The sequence below is a fragment of the Geotrypetes seraphini genome, chromosome 5 (assembly GCF_902459505.1).
Source record: "Geotrypetes seraphini chromosome 5, aGeoSer1.1, whole genome shotgun sequence".
In the NCBI taxonomy this organism is placed as follows: domain Eukaryota; kingdom Metazoa; phylum Chordata; class Amphibia; order Gymnophiona; family Dermophiidae; genus Geotrypetes; species Geotrypetes seraphini.
Window position 1 is genome coordinate 202,017,200 of NC_047088.1, and position 23,254 is coordinate 202,040,453.

A 23,254-nucleotide genomic window follows, 5' to 3' on the forward strand; every position below is an offset into this window, starting at 1 on the left:
ATTCAGTAATGTACATTTTTGTAAAAAAAATAAGAGAACTTACCAGGTGAAAATATTCCATCCCCTTCTCCACTCGGCCAGCCAACAATCTCTCTCATCTTCCCCAGCGTTATTTGTTCCATTAGAACAAACACAGGTGCTATTTCATATGTAAACCTATGAATCATCAATGAAGAGGAAAATGATTCACTCAAGTTTCATTTCAAATTTTATCAATTCCTGGTTAACATTTGGGGGGATCATTTTAGAAGCCCTATTCATTTAAACTAACATGTATTTATTTGGATTTATTAACCACCTTTTTTCATGAAGAGATTTACCCAAAGCGGTTTACGATAAACTGAATAGTAATCAGGTACTCTTAAGTATTTTCCCAGGCTCACAATCTAACTTTGATACCTGGGGCAAAGGAGAGATTAAGTGACTTGCCCAGAGTCACAACGAGCAGCTCTAACCACTTGGCCACTCCAACCCTTAGACAAATATAATGCCTGCAGTTTAAATCCCAATTTTAGAAAAACTCAAACTTGTACATCAGAAAAGGGAGTGTGGTTTGGGCATGCTTTGGGCAGGACAAAGGCAGGGTGATAAAAAGTACATGCCTTCTGCCATTTCAGAAGCGGAATTCATATTTATATCTGTCAGCATCACGTCGAGATTTACACCTGCTTCTGTGGACATCTACATTACAGATTGCTTGTTTTGTGCACTTGAAGGTCTAGGGGTGGCCACCACTTAGGGCTCCTTTTACTAAGGTGCACTAGTGTTTTTAGCGCACGCAGGAAATTACCGTGTGCTACACCACACGCTACGCTTCTAGAACTAACGCCAGCTCAATGCCAGCATTAAGGTCTAGCGCGCGCTATTACGCACGTTAAAGCCCTAACACGGCTTAGTAAAAGGAGCCCTTAATTTCCCAATGTTCTTGACCTCTCCCTTCAAAAGCAGTACCTACAAAAGATATCAGACTCTATGACAACTGTGGAAAACATAGACATGTATTTTTCTAAAATGGCACAACAACCAGGGGACCTCAATACTCCACTGTGCAATCGGAGGAACCATAAAACAAAGAACCAGCAAACGGAAACTGGTCAAGTGGAGTAGATGTACTGAAAACTCCCAGGTTTATTTATAACATAAAATCATACACATAAAACAGTAAAAATCCATAAAAATAATAGAAAAAAATACAGCTGACAATGATGAGAAAGGACCCTACACAGTGTTGGCGCTCCACGATGCTCTACAGCAGGGCTGCCCAAGTCCGGTCCTCGAGATCTACTGGCAGGCCAGGTTTTTAGGATATCCATAATGAATATGCATGGGAGAGATTTGCCTGCACTGCCTTCTTGGTATGCAAATCTCTCTCTCATGCATATTCATTGTGGATATCCTGAAAACCTGGCCTGCCAGTAGATCTCGAGGACTGAACTTGGGCAGCCCTGCTCTACAGTTTTCATGTCTTTATATGCTCATATTTTCAAATCAGCTTTGTGACGTAAATGGTGGACCCCTGATGAAGATATTTCTACTTGCCGAAACACGGCCCGTGTAGAGTTCTATCTCATCTACTTGGGCACCAACTTGCTACACAATCTGCCAGCTGAATTGTCATACTGTATCTGTGGATTTTATCGTCTGCCACGATTTCAGATGCAAAAGTAGACTCATCTGTTCACAGACATTTAATTCTTTTTATAGACAGGAATCAACTTGGACCATTTGGTCATCATTGTCAGCTGTATTTGCTTCTATTATTTTTATTGTGTTTTTTTTTACTGTTTTATGTATATGATTTTATGTTATCAATAAACCTGGGAGTTTCCAATGCATCTACTCCACTTGACCAGTTTCCGTTTGCCAGTTCTTTATTTTGTGTTTCTAAAAAGGCCAACACATGAGTATGCTCTGAAATATCAACATACTACATTTACATGCCAGCACATACATGTTAATTGTATTGACCCCATTGATATTTTAGACATTGATGCTTGTAAAACAGATGCTACCACCACACATAACTGGCATATATACACATCAATTTCCTGGATGCATTTCAGAACAGGCTGTATGTCAACAGATCCTGTTCTAAAATGCTAGTAGTGAAATTTGACATGTTCCTACCTGGATATCTCACTTCTCATTAATATGTATTTTCAAAAAATCCATCTCCACGTTTTTGACTTTCAACATTTCCTATGAATTGAATCATAGAGCACCTGCTCCTGCCCCTCTATTCTGGGAATCAACTACCATAACTCCAAAAGACTAAGCACGCAGCTTAGGGATTCTCCTTGACTCCAACCTAACACTTTCCAACCATATCTCTCAGGTGGTGTCTACCTCTTTTTACTACCTGTGACAACTCCGAAAAATAAGGAACTACTTCTTGGAATCTGACTTCACCCAACTTTGTCCTCTCCCGTTTGGACTACTGCAACACACTATTCAACGGTCTCACAACAAAGAATATACAGTGACTCCAACATGTACAAAATGCAGCAATCAGACTTCTAAAGAACCTTCATGCCCACGACCCTGTCTCCCAGGCTCTATCATCAGCCCACTGGCTACCCATAACCAAATTCTGCGTCTTTAAGGGCTTGATGCTGGCATACAAATCCCTGCATAACATGGCCCCACACTACATGCCAACCAATCTTCTTCCATACACACTGAACAGACCACTCTGCTCCCAAACACCCCCTGGTCATGCCCTTCAGCTACAGAATGCCAAACAACAATCCTACTCCCATTTCTTACTAAACTACTGGAATCAACTACCCCCCAAATATCAGATCCCTTGAAGGGCTCCTGAACTTTAGGAAAACAATAAAAAAACTTACCTCTTCACCTAATCCCCTGCCTATTACCATACGTATGTTTAAAAAAGAATGTACTGTATATTGGAACTAGACCCTCTGTATATGTCATACTAGGATAAACACATTGGGCTCCTTTTACAAAGGTGCGTTAGGGCCTTAACGTGCGGAATAGCGAGCGCTAAATTGCTGCACGCACTAGACCTTAGCATCGAGCTGGCGTTAGTTCTAGAAGTGTAATGTGGGTTTAGCGTGCACAAAAAACGCTAGCGCACCTTAGTAAAAGGAGCCCATTGTAACAAGCATGACAAATTGTAACCTGTTTTGACTGTATATTATGTACATTAACCTGCTACCCGCTCTGAGCTTGCTGGGGAGAACGGGAGAGAAAAAAAACTAAATCAATCGATCAATAATGTTTCTATTGCTAGCGCAACCTGACGTAAAGCAAGGTTTATACAACATGCAAAGATTGCATAAATATGCAATGAGCCACAACACCTTGCGTTTCCAGTGCAGCTTTCCTTTTCACTCCACTTATAGAGAAATATCTCATTCTATGTAAAAATCTCTTTTGTTATTGAACTGAGACCAAACGGTTTAGAAATCCAGAAAAGGAGTTTAAGGCAAGTTTGTCTCAGATTGCAGGATTAGACGATCTAATTTGTCTAACAGGCGTGATTAATTTATAAGTGCTGTTTTAAAACATTTAACTACAGCTACAATGTTATTCGGTGACTTGTATATTCAGACATTTTTTAAAAAACCCACACCTGTCAACACATTCCTCATTTCATACTTGTAGAATACGCTATTTCCAGAATTGCTACATCCGTTAAGCTGTAAATATCAAACAGCTAATCACAGAGATAATTAGAAATATTGAACTGTGTCTTAAAAATCTAAATGCAATTATTTCGATGGACATAACCTGCTGGCAGTCCCCAAGGACAACTTTGTAGTCAATAGCTGACAAGAGTAATTATAAATGATGATCTTCTAATTACCAATTGCAAATAACAAGAGTGCAGTCAACTGTTATATCTCTTCTAATGCAGGCAAGAGGCATCTTATACTCTAGGATGTCTTGTTAAGTGTTTTAGATGTAAAGCATGTAGATAGATCGGGAAAACATTAGTATGACATCATAAACTGACAGCATCCATGCAAGCAAATTGTATGAGAATAACAATATTTTTTGAATACGATTTAACTGAAGAAAACGATAATAAAAGAATTGACCTGAAGATCTGTATAAAAGTTGTTACAGAAAGTATCTGAACATTTCTTAAAGATAAATAAATCATACTATCCCAGTAGCTGTCACTGTTTATTTATCACGATTTTAGATAAAAAAAGAAAGTTGAATTATGAAGTTGAATTTAATAAACCACATCAGGAAATGGCTTAGTGTATTTTGACGGTTCATAGTCAGTCGCGCTCGAGACACCAGCGCGCCGACAATGGAGGGCAGATAATTCAGCGCAAGACACCAGTGCGCCGCGGTGTGAGTGTAGAACCCCCCTACTTTACTGCATAGTGTTCGCACTGCTGTTGGGGGGGGAGGGGGGGGTTTGGAGGGTTGGAACCCTCCATTATAGAGAAAATGGAACTTTTTCTGATTTTTTTCAGGAAAAGTTCTGTTTTCTTTATAATGTGGGGGGTTGCACCCCCCCCTCCACCCCCCCAACAGCAGCGCGAACAGTATGTAGTAAGTGGGGGGTTCCTCACTCACACCCCCCGTCGGAGTTCTTTATAACTAAGTTTTCCCGCGGAGTGCTGGTGTCTTGCGCCGAATTGTCAGCGCTCGATTGTCGGTGCGCTGGTGTCTGGCGCGCGATTGTCCCGTCACCATTTTAACACAAGACTCTCCGGCATGTTAAGACCATAGCTGCTCTAACGCAGCAGAATTTAAGGAATTGTTCAATTCTTTTTTCTCAGGTTGTGCCCTGTTCTCAGTGCATGCTAACTGAAAAAGGCTACCTCCTTCCTTTTACTAAATCGCAATAGCGGTTATTAGCGCAGGGAGCCGCGCTGAATGCTCCGTGCTGCTCCCGACGCTCCTAGAGTTCCTAGGAGCATCGGGAGCAGCGCGGAGCATTCAGCGCGGCTCCCTGCACCAATAATCGGTATTGCGGTTTAATAAAAGGGGGAGTAAATGCGCTAAGCACTCTCTATTTAAGAGGCACTAAAGGGCCAGATTCTTTAAACCGTGCCTAAATTGAGAGGCACCTAGAAAAGGAGCACCTACCGCATTTAGATATACCTATATTGAAGTTGTAGGTGCCTACTGATTGTAGGTGCCTATAGCCTGATTGTATATACAGCACCGCTTTCAGTGGCTGCGTATAAAGTGGCCGCTGATTGCTTGTCAGTCACATGACAGTGCCATATACAGAATCACACCTCTGGGCAAGATAGGCACCATAAATGTAGGCCAGGGTTTTTCCAAGCCTACATTTCCAGCACATATCTATGCCGAGAATCACGCCCATGTAGGTGCTTTCTGGTGTTTAATGCCACTTCCGGCAATAGCCATGGCATCAGGTTGTTTTGTTTTTTGCCATTTCTAACTGCGTTTATCTATTTATAAAATCTTTATTAATTTTTAATTCGAAAACAAATGCATTAAAATATAAATATACATATAATTAACTTCAAAAATGCTTTCGCTCTGGAATACAATGCCACCATTCCTTCGCTCTGCAAATTCTCTAAACAAGTTTAAAACACACCTTAAAACATTTCTATTCAAAGATGCCTATCTAAATTCCAATTGAGAACCCCAAAAAAGGAAAAATAAAAACTAATAGAGAAACGCTTTCAAGAAGCGACATTTCCCTTCCCTTCCTGTTTTATGTCTCCCCTTTTTCCTTCCTTTTATTTATTTATTTTTTTTACATAATGTAATTTAAAAACTCCCTCTCCCCCTCCTTCCTCTCGTCACCTACCCGTCTCAATTATGTCCTTCAATTGTACTCAAGCCCCCCATTTTAAAAAAAATTTATTTAAATTTATTATTTTCTTCATGCAGTTTTAAATATCTTTTTTATTTCTATTATTGTAAACCGACCAGATACTTGTGATGGTCGGTATATCAAGCTATAAATAAACTTGAAACTTCAAAAACATTTCCCCCCCTCCCTCCCACCCCAAATCAAGAACAAAAACCAAAATGCATTATTTCAGACATATAGGGCTCCTTTTACTAACGGCCTCTTTTATAAAGTCGCGCAGCAACAGCCCCGAAGCCCTTTAAATCTCTATGGGCTTTGGGGCCGTTAGCGCGGCTTTGTAAAAGAGGCCATAAGCTGTGCTAGCGGATTTAGCGTGCACTTAGGGCTCCTTTTATCAAGGCGCGCTACGGGGAATGGCGCGTCAGACATTTCATCACACGCTAACCCCCGTGGCAAGCCTAAAAACTAACGCCTTGTCAATGGAGGCGTTAGCGACTAGCGCAGCAGGCGGTTGAACGCACGGTATTCCACGCATTAACCGCCTACTGCACCTTGATAAAAGGAGCCCCTAGTGTGCGCTAAATTGCACTGCATGCTAGACGCTAACGCCAGTTCTAGCTGCATAGCATGGGTTTAGCGCGCGTTAAAAACACTATCGCAGTTTAGTAAAAGGAGCCCATAGTGAAAATCATATTGAACTTATTGAACAATGATAACATCAAAATATAATACCCCTCCACCCACCCACCCATCCTCCCTGGATGTGTAAATCAAATAAGAAATCAGGAGAATAATCAAGCTAATCATCGTTAACAAAATTTGTCAATGGACTCCATGTTAATTTAAATAACTTATTATTACACATTTCTGAATTCATTTTCTCATATTTGTAGCATAAGCATTAAGATTCCCACTAAAAGGAGAAATTAAGTCGATCCCAATTTTTCCAGTTTTTGGTAACCATTTTCATGGCTATTCCAGTCATGATGGAAAATAATCTGCTTTTATATCTATCTAATGGGGGTTTAGGTGACAACAATGAGCCACAAATTACCACCTCATAAGCCAAAGGACTCGAAGATTCCAAAACCAAATTGATACGTCTCGAGATAGACTTCCAGAAGTTGAGTATCAAAGGACAATAGAACAACAAATGGTCCAGTGTTCCTATTTCAAGATGACTGTGCCAGCATCTATTAGACTTTGAACTGTCTAACTTTTACAAACGAACAGGGGTCCAAAAAACTCTAAGTAACAGAAAAAAACAAGTTTGTCTCATAGATGCTGATGCTGTACATTAGTGCTGCCCGATTCAGGAAAAAAATTTCGATTTGATTTGATTCAGCCTATTGAATCGATTTTTCGATTCGATTCGATTTTCCTGCCCAATTGGGTGTTTTTTTCAAACATCCTGGTGGGTTTATTTTATATCCTCTTCACCCCCTTTGTCTTCTCCTAAACACACTGGCGCAGTGGTGTAAACAAAATAAACAAACAAAAAAGACTTTTTCTCTCTCTGTTAAATCTTAGCTCATGTTTGCGGTCTAACACCAGCTCTGGCAGGATACACGTTTCAAATCTGACATATTATAATCACAAAACAGAAAATAAAATTAGTTTTTCTACCTTTTGTTGTCTGGTCATTTTTCAAATCTTGTTGGTCCCAGGCTCTGGTTGTCTTCTGATACCTTGCTTGCCAGGGTCTCCTTCTTTCTTCGTGCTAACCATCCATCTTCTATCTCTGTCCTCCTCTTCCATTTCCCTTCCCTTCTCCGGAGGTCTGGCATCTTTCCTTATTTTCGTCTCCATCCACAGATCCACCTTTTCTCAACTACCCTTTAATCCAGCATCTCTCCCTTCCTTCCCTACCGCCCCAGGGTCCACCATCTCTCCCTTTCTTTTCCCTCCTATCCAGTATCTCTATCCCCCCTTCAAACCATCCCTTGTGTCCAACTTCTCTCCCTTTCTGTTCCTTCCCTCCCTAAATCCCATTGTCCACCATCTCTCTCCCTCTCCTATGTTTTTAGACCCATTATTTCTTCCCCCCCCCAAAATCCGGCATATGCACATCTCTTTGAACCCCCCTTCCCTCCCTCCCTCCCTCCATGTAATTCTACATCAGGGCCCCCCTCCCTGAAGGTCTGTCCCTCACTGAAGGCCTGCCTGTTCCCCCTGGAAGCCTGTGCCACCATCCCTGAAGGCCTGTCCCCTCCTTAAAGGCCTGCCTGTCCCCACTCCTACCCCCACCCCAAAGGAATGCTCCCCCATCCCCCCGGAAAGCTGACGCCAAAGCACTACAGTAAGGAAAGGCTACAGGTTGTTATACCCACTATAATTTGAATACTGTACCATGAATGCAAAGAGCACAAGCTGTATTCTGAAACTGTAGCAGGAAAGCAGCCTTTAAAGCAGTTGCAGACAGTCTCAGGCTACAGCAAAAAAAAACATTATTATTAGTTTTTTGCCTGTGTGTTTGTTTCTATTAAAATAAAGCAGAATAAAATGATCCTCCTCTGATCCTACCATTCCTTTCTTGACATATACCATATACATTTTTTTCCTCTGTAGTTTCTGGTCTTAATTATAATCTATTTCCCTCCCTTTAACAAACACAGCAAAAATAATACATCTTCTAAGAAGCAAACCTGATGGAAAAAAGCAGTGAGCTGAAAGGCAGGGAAGCAGCCTCAGCTGGGCAAGACACTTCATTGCCCCAGATACCTTAGTTAGATGGTGAACCCGCCGGGAGAGAGGGAAACTACTTTACTATAGCTGCTGAGAAAAGGCGGAATATCAAATAAAAATAGGCACAATCAAGCTTCAAAAGCAGTATACTTACACCATGGGGGACGAGCCCATGTTGACATCTTCAGCAGCATCATAGAATTCCTCCGTGTCACTGTTCGATGCCATTGGAGAGGGTCAGGGGAGAACCAGCATTATCACTCCCCCCTCCCTCTCCCAGGCAGAATCTGAGTGCAAATCAAGTTCCCTTCAGCTGTCAGGCCGCTGCAGGCAAAAAAAGAGAGAGCCGGTCGCTTCGGTCCAGCGAGCGGCCCTCTCGCCAAAGACTAGAGTGGCTGTCAAATAGCGGCTGAGACGCCGCCCTCAGCCTCCGAAGCAGCGAGTCTTCATGGACTGCGGCTCTCAGTTCCTACCAGTCACCTGGCCTCCCGTGAGCCATTTATGAGCAGCATTCAGAGAAGTTCGCAGTGCAAGCGATCTTTGCAAACTGCTTCAGAGGCCAGGGGGTAACACCAGCAGGAAGCCGGATGCCAGGAAGGAAGTCGGATACCAGCACTTCACAAATGACCCTCCCTCCTTGCCCTCTAAAGCCAGCAAGAGGCAGCGCTGCCGATCCTGCTTTAGGGGGCGAGGGGGCAAGGTCAGTCACTGAATCGGGAGGATGATTTTTTTTGTTTTTAAATGGATTCGAATCGATTCACCTGAAGTGAATCGGTGAACAGATTTGAATCGTGAATCGGTGAACCGATTCGAATCGTGAATCGGGCAGCACTACTGTACATCTCATTCTCCAAGTCCAAATCTGTGGCCATTAAGTAGCAGAAATCTGCTTTATTCCAATGACTTTTATCAATGACTTTATTTCAATGACTTTTATCCAAATGACTTTTCAACTTGTTTTAGGTTTCTTGTTCAAATAATCAGATATTAATTTATACCACTTGGCAGCCTGATGCCCTAGCAAATCTGTCTGGAAACATAGGCCCAGCAAGCTATACTGATTATTTAATTTTTGCCAGTCAGGGAACCCCTTCTGAATGGCCTGCTTCAACTGCAACCATTTATAGCCTTGAGACTTTGATATACCGAATGATTGTTGTAACTATAATAAATCTACCATTTTCTCATTTAAAATTGTTTAAAATTGGTTTTTAAATGGCACTTTCAATTATCATTGCAAATTAAGCCAACTAAAAAAATTACCCCCTTTTACAAAACCATTGCGTGGTTTTTAGCACCAGCCACCACAATAACAGCTCCAATGCTCAAAGGAATTCTATGAGCGTTGGAGCTGTTACCGCCTTGGCTGGTGCTAAAAACTGCGCTACAGTTTTGTAAGGGGGGGGAGGGGGGAAATTAGGCACCTACATTGGCTAGGTGAACCGATCTAGGCACCCAGCTGGTAGGCATCTTTTATAACTCTGTGTTATGCAGTTAGCAAGTGCTAATGTGAACGTGCTAGCCTATTTCCCATCCATGATATGCCTCATCCCTAAAAAATTACAAAAAAAACCCCATATGATTAGTATTCCTAGCAGGTAAATTACTGCAAAATGCTTTAACACTCAACACAGTTTAGTAACAGGGGCCTAAAGTGAAAAAATATACTGTGTATATTTGAATATAGGACGATCTGAATATAAGTCAAGGTACCCTTTTCCCCCCCCAAAAAAAGGAGGAAAAAAGGTTCACTTGAATATAAGCTGGGGTGTGTGTGTGTGTATTAATTTTCATGTGCCCTGCCCTGCCAGGATCTGCACCCAGCTCCCCTCACTGTCCCCCCTCTCCATCCTGTTCCCCCTCTCTGGCAGGCTCTGCACCCTGTCCTATTTCCCTGCCCTGTCCCCCTCTCTCTCCCGATGTCTTGCAGGCCTCCACCGAGCCTGCCGTATCACTTGGTGACCCTCCCGTCTTCTGTCCGAGCCGGCTCTGACCATTTTTTTTACCTCCCTCACGCCTCTACCCCCCCCCCCCCCATGTACCTTTTTGAATCCCTGGTGGTCTAGCAGTGTACCGGGCAGGAGCGAGCTTTCTGCGATCCTGCCCTGTGCTGAGCCCCTCCCTGAATGGCTGCCTCGAGTTCTCATGGCCCAGTGGTGTATCAGGCATGAGTGAGCTTTTTCCACTCTTGCCTGGCCCTGAGCCCTGAATGAGTCCTGCGAGAAATGGTTACAGCCATTCAGCGAGCAGCTCAGCGCTGAGCAGGAGTGCATAAAGCTCAGTTCTGCCTGGTACACCGTTAGACTGCAAGAACTCGAGCAGTCATTCAAAGGGGCTCAGCGTGGGGCAGTAGCGGGGAAAGCTTGCTCCTTCCCAGTACACTCCTGGACCACCAGGGATTCAAAAAGTTACATGGGGGGAGGCAGGAGAGAGGTAAAAAACTGTCAGTCGGCCAGGACAGGAGACGGGAGGGATCCCTCCTGACACAGCCCACCAGGTCATACAGCAGGCTGGCAGAGGCCTGCAACAAATTCAAGAGGGTGGGGCGGGTGGGCACTGACCTGAATATAAGACAAGACCCCCATTTTGGGGCCATTTTGTTTGGCCCAAAAATCTCATCTTATATTCGAGTATATATGGTAAATGCCTGTAGAGAAAAAGTAATAAAATAAATTGCAAAACCCCCATAAACTTTTACAAATGCTCTCTGTCCTCATTTATTTATTAAAAGAAAAAAAATAAAAAGATATCTCCTTCCTAAACTCCCTCTACAATATCAAATATATCATCCATGTGATCTCATTTTTAAGTCAATCTATGGAGCTGGATAAAAGAAATAGGTATTTTAAGGTAAATCACTGTTCATCATGGATATAGCCTCTAACTCTAAATTAACCCTTTATCTGGCATTGTTGCTCGGAAGCAATGTGTGTTTTCTATGGCTCTTATGGGAGATCTAAGGCTGAATGGAATTGTCCAGATCAGAATGATGTGCACTAATGAAAGTGTCCTCCAATGCATCTGATAATATAGGAATCTTTATTCATCCAATGACATAAAAATACATCCAACGACTCAATGACTCGACATGCACATATTTTGGCCAACAGGCCTTCCTCAGTAGTCTATAAGTAAGTATAAGGACATATAAAAAACATCGAAAGCATCATATGAAATACATACATAAAAAATTATGAATAAAGTACAAATGAAGAATGATTCATATACATGAGGTAAAAAACTTAAAAATACATATATGTCATCAATACATAGGTTAATGATTAAATATTGAACAATGCAGCTATGTTGATAATTAAATTTATCAACAAATATAATATAGTGAAATTTGTCACCAAATGTAATGTAATAAAATATGTAATCAACATCTACTATAACCATAAAAACATACAATAAAATCAATATTAAAATAAAGAAAACCCAAATGGAAACCAATAGAGTTTAATTTATAAATAGCAAACATCAAAAACACATTAAAAAGGGAATGTGAGCCAACATAAAAACTATTACTGAAAACTGCATCCGGCAATAAAGCCTCATTTGCCATAGAAAAGACTGAAAAACCTCATCAACTACCTAAATATATAATACATAAATGATTAGCACCAAAAGACTATTATGGACTAGCACAGAGGATATTGATATAGATTTAATAAAAAAATAAAAAATAAAAAAAAAATCAGAAAAGCCTGAGAAAATAATAATAATACAAAACATACCTTGAGCGCCACCAATGTGAATATCTAGAATATGTTCCCACTCTGCTAGGTCTTACCAGACTTTGAGCAAAAAAGAAAGTCAACTAACTATAAAGAGAAGAAAATGAAAAAAGCTTAAACACCAAGAAGAAATTAAAAACAAAGCATTATGTAAATGAATAAATAAATAATTGGGGCTACTGCAGAACCAAACTGCAAAAAAAGTTGCAAAAAACACAATTCCACTCAGCTTTTGGTACATTTGAGTTTGTGGTTTTGGTTTTTTCCCCCTATTTTTGCCTTCTTATGGGAGATCTGCAACTTCAAATGCCTGTTACTTGCCACTGTTGCTCTCGTTCAACATCAAGTTAAATAAAGCAGCCGTTTCACCATCTGCTAATTAAAGGGTTAAATTATATATAATCTGGAAGCTGAGAATATGAAAATTTGGGAAAGTGGAAGATCATGATTTTCAACAGTGAATTTACAAATGAACTAAGTATTCAAGCATCACTATAAATTGGATAGTAATTGAAAGTAGAAGATATGGACTTTTTTTTTTTTTAACAACCAAAGTTGAACATAATGTGATGATATTATTGGGATATCTATTCTGGTGTCAGGTCAAAAGCGCGCCGGGACAAATGCGCGAGCAGACAATTGAGCGCAGCGCGGAGGCACGCGCCGAAGAAAATTACTGTTTTTAGGGCTCCGACGGGGGGGGGGCGTGGGGGGGAACCCCCCCACTTTACTTAATACAGATCGCGCCGCATTGTGGGGGCATTGTGGGGGGTTTGGGGGGTTGTAACCCCCCACATTTTACTGAAAACTTCACTTTTTCCCTGTTTTTAGGTGTTATATGTTAAAAATAATATTAAAGTGATAGACTTGCAGGATTTATAGGGTAAGAAAGAAGCACTGGGGTTAATCTAAAAAGAGGAAATGTAAATTCTATTTGTAATATATAGGTCTCTTCCACAGGCAGAAGTAGACAAAGATTTAACTGAAGATATTCAAAATTTAGCTGTGAAAGGGAAAGTATTTCCAATAGGTGGTTTTAATATACTGGATATTGATTAGCATATCCCTTTTGCAGGGTCTTCTAGAAGTAGAAGGTCTTGGGTTCAAAACAGGATGAACTGTTCAGCTAATGATAATGGAACCCACGTAGGATGGGGCCACATTGGACAGTGCTTGTGAATGTCTACCTGTAACCCATTCTGAGCTTCTGGGAGAACGGGATAGAAATCGAAATAAATAATATTCTGTGTTTAACCCACACATTCTTGAATTCCATCACTGTTTTTGTCTTCACAACCTCCCACGGGAGGGCGTTCCAGGTATCCACCACCCTTTCTGTGAAAAAGTATTTCCTGACATTGCGCCTAAGTCTACCACCCTGCAACCTCAACTTCTGACCTCTAGTTCTACCGCTTCTTTTCTGAAACAGATTAGTTTGCATATCAACATCATATCCCTTCATTGCTCCTTTCCTATTAATATTCCTATTAATATTTCATATTAAGGTCTTCAAGTCTCTTATACGTCTTTTGACACAAGTCCCATATGATTTTTGTTGTCTTCTTCTGAACTGCCTCAGGTTTTTTGATGACCTTATTAATGCAGGTTAACCAAGTTAGTATATGATAACTCTTTATAGAGCACCCTATTAATGATGCAGCATTAATGTACAGGAAACGAGTCTTTTTCAATTGAAGGAAAACTCCAGATTGAGAAGGCACGGAATGAAGTTAAGAGGAGATAGGCTCAGGAGTACTCTAAGGAAATGCTTTTTTAAAGAAAAGGTGGTAGATGCATGGAATAGTCTCCCGGTAGAGGTGAAGGAGACAAAGATTGTATTTGAATTCAAACTAGCATGGGACAGGCATGTGGGATTTCTTAGGGAGAGGGGGAGATAGTAGATGCTGCAGATGGACAGATTGGATGGACCATTTGGCTTTTATCTGCCTTCGTGATTCTAATGTTTCTATCCCCAGAAAAATCTGCCCTGCTTCTCTTCTTTTTCATTTATTTTTTTTAGAAAACATGGAAGGTAATCAGTATGCAGGGAACCTGCTGAAAATAACGTCCACCTGAGCAATATCCTGCAATAATATACCAAATAATATGGCAAAGAACGGGTATGCCTCTTACATCACATGCCTATCCACAAAATATATGTATAAATATACAGGCAGTCCCCGGGTTAAAAATGAGTTACGTTTTTAAAGCTGTCGGATTTGTATGTAACTCGGAACTTGTAGATTTTAAGATTCTTGTTGCAGCTGACATAAGGGCCAACTATCCACCAGTGTTCCCTCTAAGGTACAGCATGCACAACCACACACTTCTTAATGTGGCTATGCATCATTGCTGAATCTGCTCCAGGAAAAGTGTTGGAGTCTATGCCAGTGAAATCAAATGAAGCAGCGACCACGTTCTTAAGTATGAGTCGTACTTAAGTCGGGTGTCTGTAACTCGGTGACTACCTGTACCAGTGAAATGAAGAGAATCAAGCGAAAGACCAAAATACGGTAATCACTGTACCCAGTTCAATCACAATGTCCGAGCTGTGAATAGTAATTAAATAAAAAATAATTTTTCTCCAAAGCATGAGAGCTGGTTGCTAATCCTTGGTATTCTAATGTTTCTATGTCATCTGAAATGGAAACCCCTCTTGTGTCATTCAGGTCTTTGCTATTACACAATGGTGACACACTTGCCAGGTTTCTGCAAGAGTCAGGGCTTGGGTCTCTGTCCGAGCACTAGGCATTGTAGTGCCTGGGTTATGTGGAAGTAGGGAGGATAGAGAAAGGGAGGGATTAAAAATGCAGAACGCTCTCAGGGTGGGTATGAAGAAAGGCTCAGAGCAACATAATCCAAAGGAGGAGGATTAAATGGAAAGTGATGCACAACCCCCGCTCTCCCATCTCCAGATAAAGAAAGCAACCTGCTTCTTATGCTTGACAAATATTTTGACTCTTGACATTCTTTTTATCTTTTGGAACATGCACAAATCAATACACAATTTAAAACCGCCTCCAGGGTTTTCTGAATAACTACATTTGCAGTGAAAATAAAGCATAAAAACTTTGCACTTATATTTTCAATTTCATTACATTTTACTATCAGAATAATGGAATTTTATAGATTCTGCAATGTATTTCCATGCACTTTTTTTTCTCTGTCTAATACCATGACAATCCTTGGGCTAGAAAAAAAGTGTTGGGGCAGTTAGTTCACTTGAATATGTAGAAACAAACATCTTTTCAGCTTTGAAAACAAACACCACACTGTAATGCGCTCTGTAAATTTAGTTGTACATGGTGTCTGGAAAAACTGAGACCTCCCCCCATGTACGTAGTTTCAAAATACTTTGCAATTGTTTAAACATTTATGGCTCCTTTTACGAAGGCGCGTTAGGGCCTTAACGCGTGGAATAGCGCGCGCTAAATTGCCGTGCGTGCTAGCCACTACCACCTCCTCTTGAGCAGGCGGTAGATTTTCGGCTAATCCAGTGCGTGCGCTAAAACGTTTAGCGCACTTTCATAAAAGGAGCCCTTAGTATGGCCTTTGAAAATACATTAGTATACTGTTTTTTCTTACTTAATTCGTAATTTGTGTTGAAAGTATCTTCCTTCAATCTTGACACATTCACAAAGTCTTCGACACCACTGAGTTGTTGGCTCAGTGAATTCTAAGGTTTTGTTAATTAAGAGCTCAATGCACTGCAGCTACTTTCTGTTGAAAATAAAGTACAGTCAAACCTTGGATAGCGAGTCACGTGGTTTGCGAGTGTTTTGCAAGACGAGCAAAACATTTTATTAAATTTTAACTCGATAAACGAGCGTTGTCTTGCAGTACGAGCACATATCGTGCGTCACGTCGTCAGAACCCATAGTTGAAGTGCGCACATCTTACACTGAGTGCGGCTGAACGTAATAGAAGTATCATACCCAAATTACCCATAGCGCAAGCGCTCGCAGCATTCAGTATTTTGTATTAAAGTTTTTGGGTTGTGGAACGAATCATCTGAGCTTTCATTATTTCCTATGGGAAAATTCGCTTTGATATACGAATGCTTTGGATTGTGAGCTTGCTTCCGGAAACAAATTATGCTCGCAAACCAAGGTTTTACCGTACTCAGAAGTGTCCCAAATTTCAGGCAGAAGTTTATGCTGTAGTAGGACGTTTTTGGGTTATTTGGAAAAATGTCAGGGGTCCCTTTTCATCCAGATACTGTGTATATTTGGGCAATATTATCCATAGCTCATTCTGCATGGATCTGATGAAGGAAGAATAGCGTCTGAAATCTAAGCACAAATGTATTTAGTTAGGTTAAGGCATAGGCAGAGGAGCGCTGCTTTGTTTTTTCTATGATAGAATTTTTATTGTACACAGACCGCTTTGTTACTATTTAAGGAAAAGTGGTATATCAAGTGTACTTTATTGCAGTGGGTAATTTTAAAAGAGGCATTTATGTGTATTCTCTCATATACACAAGTAATTCTTTATAAACTATCCCCTTTTCTCTATTGGAAAATGCTCACTACATCAGGCCCTTTACATACTAAAATTTCATTTAGTTATTTTCCATTTATTATTGAATCTGACACCTCGTCTGTTGATGCTTTTAGTGATTAATTGATTTTATATTTTATATTCTAACTTCTTCAATCATGTTAAAATCCCCTACCTTTCCCCATTGTTTTTATCCTTAAATGTTTCTATTATATTGAAATGTATTTCTACTCCTCATCTTACCTATTGTTTTCAAGTTTGTCTAGTTATGTTATGTATACTTCGGATATTTTAATGTGTTTTAAATTGTTATAAATATATATAATTTTGTAATTACTGATGTACATCGCCTAGAACCTGGAATAGGTGATTAATCAAATTTTATAATAAACTTGAAACTTGATATCAGCGGGGTTATTTCCTATTCTGCTAGAGCTAGAAATGATTGTGCTCTGGAGCTTAGACTAGGTAAAAAATAAGCATGGTCTTTGCATAACTAACCACGACGACATGGATTTTGCCAAGCTATAAGAACAGTGTTCATACTCCCTGCAGATATGAATTAACAGCCATCTTTCCCAGCAAATGAGTGTGTCTCTGTAATCTAATCATATAGATTGGCATTTCAGAAAGGATGCATAGGCCAGGTCATGATGTCTCACGATCCTCTAGTATTTTAGAATAAGATCTGTTCATGTACTACTACTAATTATTTCTATAGCATTACCAGATGTACCCAGCACTGTACAGAGTCATGAAGAAGATAATCCCTGGAATACAGCTCTCGAGGACCGGCGTTCCCTACCTCCTGGTTTAGACTAAGGGCCTCTTCTATCAAACTGCACTAGCAGTTTTTAGCGCGGTGAGCCACGCTGAATGGCCTGTGCGGCTCCTGACACTCATAGAGTTCCTATGAGTAGCTCTCTATGTAAAGATCAATATCCAAGCGACCGAAATGCAAGGGACCTGGGGAGAGGAAGAAGCGATATGGATTGCTCTGAAAAGAGAAGATGGAACTTCTATCTACGTGGGTGTAGTCTACAGACCTCCGACTCAATCGCAGCAAATTGATAAGGATCTGATTGTGGATATCCAAAAGTTTGGAAGGAAAAAGGAGGTTCTGCTGTTGGGAGATTTCAACCTGCCGGATGCGGACTAGAATGTTCCGTCTGCGGAATCGGAAAGAAGTAGGGAGATTGTGGATGCCTTTCAAGAGGCTCTGCTCAGACAAATGGTGACGGAACCCACAAGGGAAAAAGCGATATTGGATCTGGTCCTCACAAATGGAGAGAGTATCTCTAATGTTCGAGTGGGTGCTCACCTGGGTAGTAGCGATCATCAAACGGTTTGGTTTGATATAACGGCTAAAGTGGAGAGCGGCCGCACGATACTTAAAGTCCTAGATTTCAAACGTACGGACTTTAATGCAATGGGAAAGTACCTGAAGAAAGAGCTGTTAGGATGGGAGGACATAAGAGAAGTGGAAAGACAGTGGTCTAAGCTGAAAGGAGCGATAAAAATGGCTACGGACCTTTATGTGAAGAAAATCAATAAAAACAAGAGAAAAAGGAAGCCGATATGGTTCTCCAACCTATTGGCTGAGAAAATAAAGGCGAAAGAGTTGGCGTTCATGAAATATAAAAAAAACCCAAGAAGAGGAGAGCAGAAAGGACTACAGGGTGAAACTGAAAGAAGCCAAGAGAGAGATACGTTTGGCGAAGGCACAGGCGGAAGAACAAATGGCTAAAAATGTAAAACAGGGAGATAAAAATTTTTTCAGATATATTAGTGAAAGGAGGAAGATAAAAAATGGAATTGCTAGGCTGAAAGATGCTGGGAACAAATATGTGGAGAGTGATGAGGAGAAAGCAAATGTGCTAAACAAATTCTTCTGTTCTGTGTTCACAGAAGAAAATCCTGGAGAAGGACCGAGATTGTCTGGCAAAGTTACACGAGAAAATGGAGTAGATTCTGCGCCGTTCACGGAGGAGGGTGTTTATGAGCAACTTGAAAAACTGAAGGTGGACAAAGCGATGGGACCAGACGGGATCCATCCCAGGATACTAAGGGAGCTCAGAGAGGTTCTGGCGAGTCCTATTAAAGACTTGTTCAACAAATCTCTGGAGACGGGAGTGATTCCTGGGGATTGGAGGAGAGCGGATGTGGTCCCTATTCATAAAAGTGGTCACAGGGATGAAGCAGGAAACTACAGGCCGGTGAGCCTCACTTCAGTTGTTGGAAAAATAATGGAAGTGTTGCTGAAAGAAAGGATAGTGTATTTCCTTGAATCTAATGGGTTAAAGGATCCGAGGCAACATGGCTTTACAAAAGGTAAAGCGTGCCAAACGAACCTGATTGAATTTTTTGATTGGGTGACCAGAGAGCTGGATCGAGGACATATGCTAGATGTAATTTACTTGGATTTCAGCAAAGCCTTTGATACAGTTCCTCATAAGAGGCTGTTGAACAAACTTGAAGGGCTGAAGTTAGGACCCAAAGTGGTGAACTGGGTCAGAAACTGGCTGTCGGACAGACGCCAGAGGGTGGTGGTTAATGGAAGTCGCTCGAAGGAAGGAAAGGTGACTAGTGGAGTCCCTCAGGGTTCGGTGCTGGGGCCAATCCTGTTCAATATGTATGTAAGTGACATTGCTGAAGGGTTAGAAGGAAAAGTGTGCCTTTTTGCAGATGATACCAAGATTTGTAACAGAGTAGACACCGAAGAGGGAGTGGAAAATATGAAAAAGGATCTGCAAAAGTTAGAGGAATGGTCTAATGCCTGGCAACTAAAATTCAATGCAAAGAAATGCAGAGTAATGCATTTGGGGATTAATAATAGGAAGGAACCGTATATGCTGGGAGGAGAGAAGCTGATATGCACGGACGGGGAGAGGGACCTTGGGGTGATAGTGTCCGAAGATCTAAAGGCGAAAAAACAGTGTGACAAGGCAGTGGCTGCTGCCAGAAGGATTCTGGGCTGTATAAAGAGAGGCGTAGTCAGTAGAAGGAAAAGGTGTTGATGCCCCTGTACAGGTCATTGGTGAGGCCCCACTTGGAGTATTGTGTTCAGTTTTGGAGACCGTATCTGGCGAAAGACGTAAGAAGACTTGAGGCGGTCCAGAGGAGGGCGACGAAAATGATAGGAGGCTTGCGCCAGAAGACGTATGAGGAGAGACTGGAAGCCCTGAATATGTATACCCTAGAGGAAAGGAGAGACAGGGGAGATATGATTCAGACGTTCAAATACTTAAAGGGTATTAACGTAGAACAAAATCTTTTCCAGAGAAAGGAAAATGGTAAAACCAGAGGACATAATTTGAGGTTGAGGGGTGGTAGATTCAGGGGCAATGTTAGGAAATTCTACTTTACGGAGAGGGTGGTGGATGCCTGGAATGCGCTCCCGAGAGAGGTGGTGGAGAGTAAAACTGTGACTGAGTTCAAAGAAGCGTGGGATGAACACAGAAGATTTAGAATCAGAAAATAATATTAAAGATTGAACTAGGCCAGTTACTGGGCAGACTTGTACGGTCTGTGTCTGTGCATGGCCGTTTGGAGGAGGATGGGCAGGGGAGGACTTCAATGGCTGGGAGGGTGTAGATGGGCTGGAGTAAGTCTTAACAGAGATTTCGGCAGTTGGAACCCAAGCACAGTACCGGGTAAAGCTTTGGATTCTCGCCCAGAAATAGCTAAGAAGAAAAAAAAAAAATAATAATAATTTAAATTGAATCAGGTTGGGCTGACTGGATGGACCATTCGGGTCTTTATCTGCTGTCATCTACTATGAGCGTCAGGAGCAGCGCGGGCTATTCAGCGCAGCTCTCTGCGCTAAAAACTGCTAGTGCAGTTTGATAGAAGAGGCCCTTAGTCTAAACCAGGGGTAGGGAACGCCGGTCCTCGAGAGCCATATTCCAGTCGGGTTTTCAGGATTTCTCCAATGAATATGCATTGAAAGAAGTGCATGCAAATAGATCTCATGCATATTCATTGGGGAAATCCTGAAAACCCGACTGGAATACAGTTCTCAAGTACAGGCGTTCCCTACCCCTGGTCTAAACAGACAAGACAGATGAACAGGATGCCATGGATACAGTTAAGGGGAATGGTTAATCTGCTTGCTAGGTTGTTGGGCAGTTGGGAGTAGGGTTATGGGTTGAAGGCTATATCAAACAGGCAGATTTTCAGTCTGCTTCTAAACAAGGTAAGGGAAGGGGCTTGGCGGATAAACTCAGGTAATTTATCCCAGGCATAGGGGTAGCTAGATGAAAGGAACAAAGTCTGGACCTATTCTCAACTACTTTGAAGATTGGATTGTTAAGATTTGATTATATGTGGCAGGAGCATCCATTTTAGAACCATAAACATCTGAGGAGGCAAGTTAACAATTTGGGTGACTGTTTAGATGGGTTATTTTGCCACAAGTCAAGCTATTTAACACATCCCATTTTTCATGCAATGAGTTCTTGTGCTAAAATAGCACAGGTGGAATAAAATAAACCATCTCAGTCCATGCTGATAACTCCCTACCTTTATTATTAATGAGGTCAACTTGGCAAAATAAATGTATGTATGCTGGGATATATACGTATAAGTTCTGAATTAGTGACATAGACATATGCTGGAAGATAAATATTTGTTAGCCATTTTAGAAACATAAATGTTTTTTTTCCTGGAGCTGCCACTGAATCTGTTACCCTTGCCAACACTGCTTGGGGTGGGGGGAGACAGTGGAGGATTAAGAAGGAGACCTCCTGTAATCCTTCTAGCGGAGTGCTGCGCACAAAACAGGCAACTTTCTAAAACATAAGACATCTCCAGGAGCAGGTGTAAATCCTCAGATAAGCATGCCTTCCATGTCAAAAATAAGGGATGTACATGTATCAGGAGTGGAAGAGAAGATGAATCAGGGAAGCCTAGTTCAAATCCCACATTGGTTCCTTGTGACCTTGGGCAAGCACTTAACCCTCCCTTGCCTCAGGTACAAACTTATCCCCTCTTTTACAAATGCTGGCAGCGCGGGCCGGCGTAATAAATGCTCTGATGCCCATAGAACTGACTGGGCGTCAGAGCATTTGCTGTACGGCTTTGTAAAAGGAGGCCTTAGTGAATGGGCCCTCCGTGGACAGGAGAAATACTTACTGTATCTGAATGTAACTTGCCTTAGAAAAAAAGAGTGTGAGCTGAAATGCTTAAATAAATCATTTTCCTTCACCCTAATCCAGCGGTCTCAAACACGCGGCCCGCGGGCCACATGTGGCTCTCCAAGTTTTTTTTGCAGCCCGCGGTCTGGACTGGATCATTCCCTTCCTTTTGTTGCAGCAGCGGGTCTGGCCGGTTCGTTCCGTTCAAAGCCGTGGGTTGGCGGCTCCTTGCGCTATTCGCTCCTGCATCGGAAGCCTCTCTGACATCACAACATCAGAGAGGCTTCAGACGCAGGCGCGGATCTCACAAGAAGCCGCCACCCGCGGCTTTGAATGGAATGAGCCGGCCAGACATGCTGCTGCTCCAGTGGCGTACCAAGGGGGGGGGCGGTCCACTGTTCTCCCTAGAGTGCGGCTCGCGGATCGTCTGCTTCCCTTCTCACCGCTGCCATCGGGGAACAGGCCGGCACCGTATCTTTGATCTCCCTGTTGCTCTCGCTGCCCGACCTCAATTCTGACGTCGAGAGGACGTTCTGGCTAGCCAATCGCTGCCTGGCTGCCCGGAACGTCCTTTCCGACGTTAGAATTGACGTCGGGCGGGGAGAGTTGGCCCCGTGGAGATCTCAGCCTGTTCCCGATGGCAGCAGCAGCAGCAGCCTATTCCCCGGCGGCGGTGGCATGGGGGAGGGCAGGGAGGAAGGAAGGAAGAAAGAAAGAAAGAAGGGGGGGCAGGGAGCCAGAAGGAAAAAAGAAAGAAGGTGGGGGACAGGGAGCCAGAAGGAAAAAAGAAAGAAGGGGGGGGGGGACAAGGAGCCAGAAACAAAGCAAAAAATGGGACAAGGAATCAGAGAAAGACAGACATAGAAAAAGAAAGAAAAAGTTGGGGGAGGGAATGAGGTCTGGAGGAGAGGAAGCATGCAGGAGGCTGAAAGAAGAGAAGAAATATTGGATGCACAGTCAGAAGAATAAAGTGCAACCAGAGACTGATGAAATTACCAAACAAAGGTAGGAAAATAATTTTATTTTCAATTTAGTGATTGAAATGTGCCTGTTTTGAGAAAGAAAAGATATTGAACTTTAAATGTGAGTGCTGCAGAAAAAATAGAGTACTTGGATGGCCGCAGAAAAAATAGTTAATGTCTTATTAAAGAAATGACAATTTTGCATAAGGTAAAACTGTTAAAGGAAAGTTTTATAAACTATAAAGAGTTTAATCTCATGCAAAATTGTCATTTCTTTAATAAGACATTAACTATTTTTTTCTGCGGCCCTCCAAGTACCTACAAATCCAAAATGTGGCCCCGCAAAGGGTTTGAGTTTAAGACCACTGCCCTAATCCCATCCATAACATGCCCAAACCCATGCCCCCTTGCCAAACACACATTTTTGAAATTTAGATGTGTATGCAATCTAAA

At 41.8% G+C, this 23,254-nt stretch overlaps 1 protein-coding gene across 2 annotated transcripts in view; it reads right to left on the reverse strand.

Annotated features, from left to right (window-relative positions):
* Positions 1 to 23,254, reverse strand: part of GAD1 (glutamate decarboxylase 1) — a 115,414-nt gene that overhangs the window by 50,365 nt on the left and 41,795 nt on the right. For both annotated transcript variants that reach the window (XM_033947105.1, XM_033947106.1), the window contains exon 7: positions 44 to 156. In XM_033947105.1, coding sequence (XP_033802996.1) covers positions 44 to 156 — 113 coding nt within the window. The remainder of the gene's footprint in view (positions 1 to 43; positions 157 to 23,254) is intronic.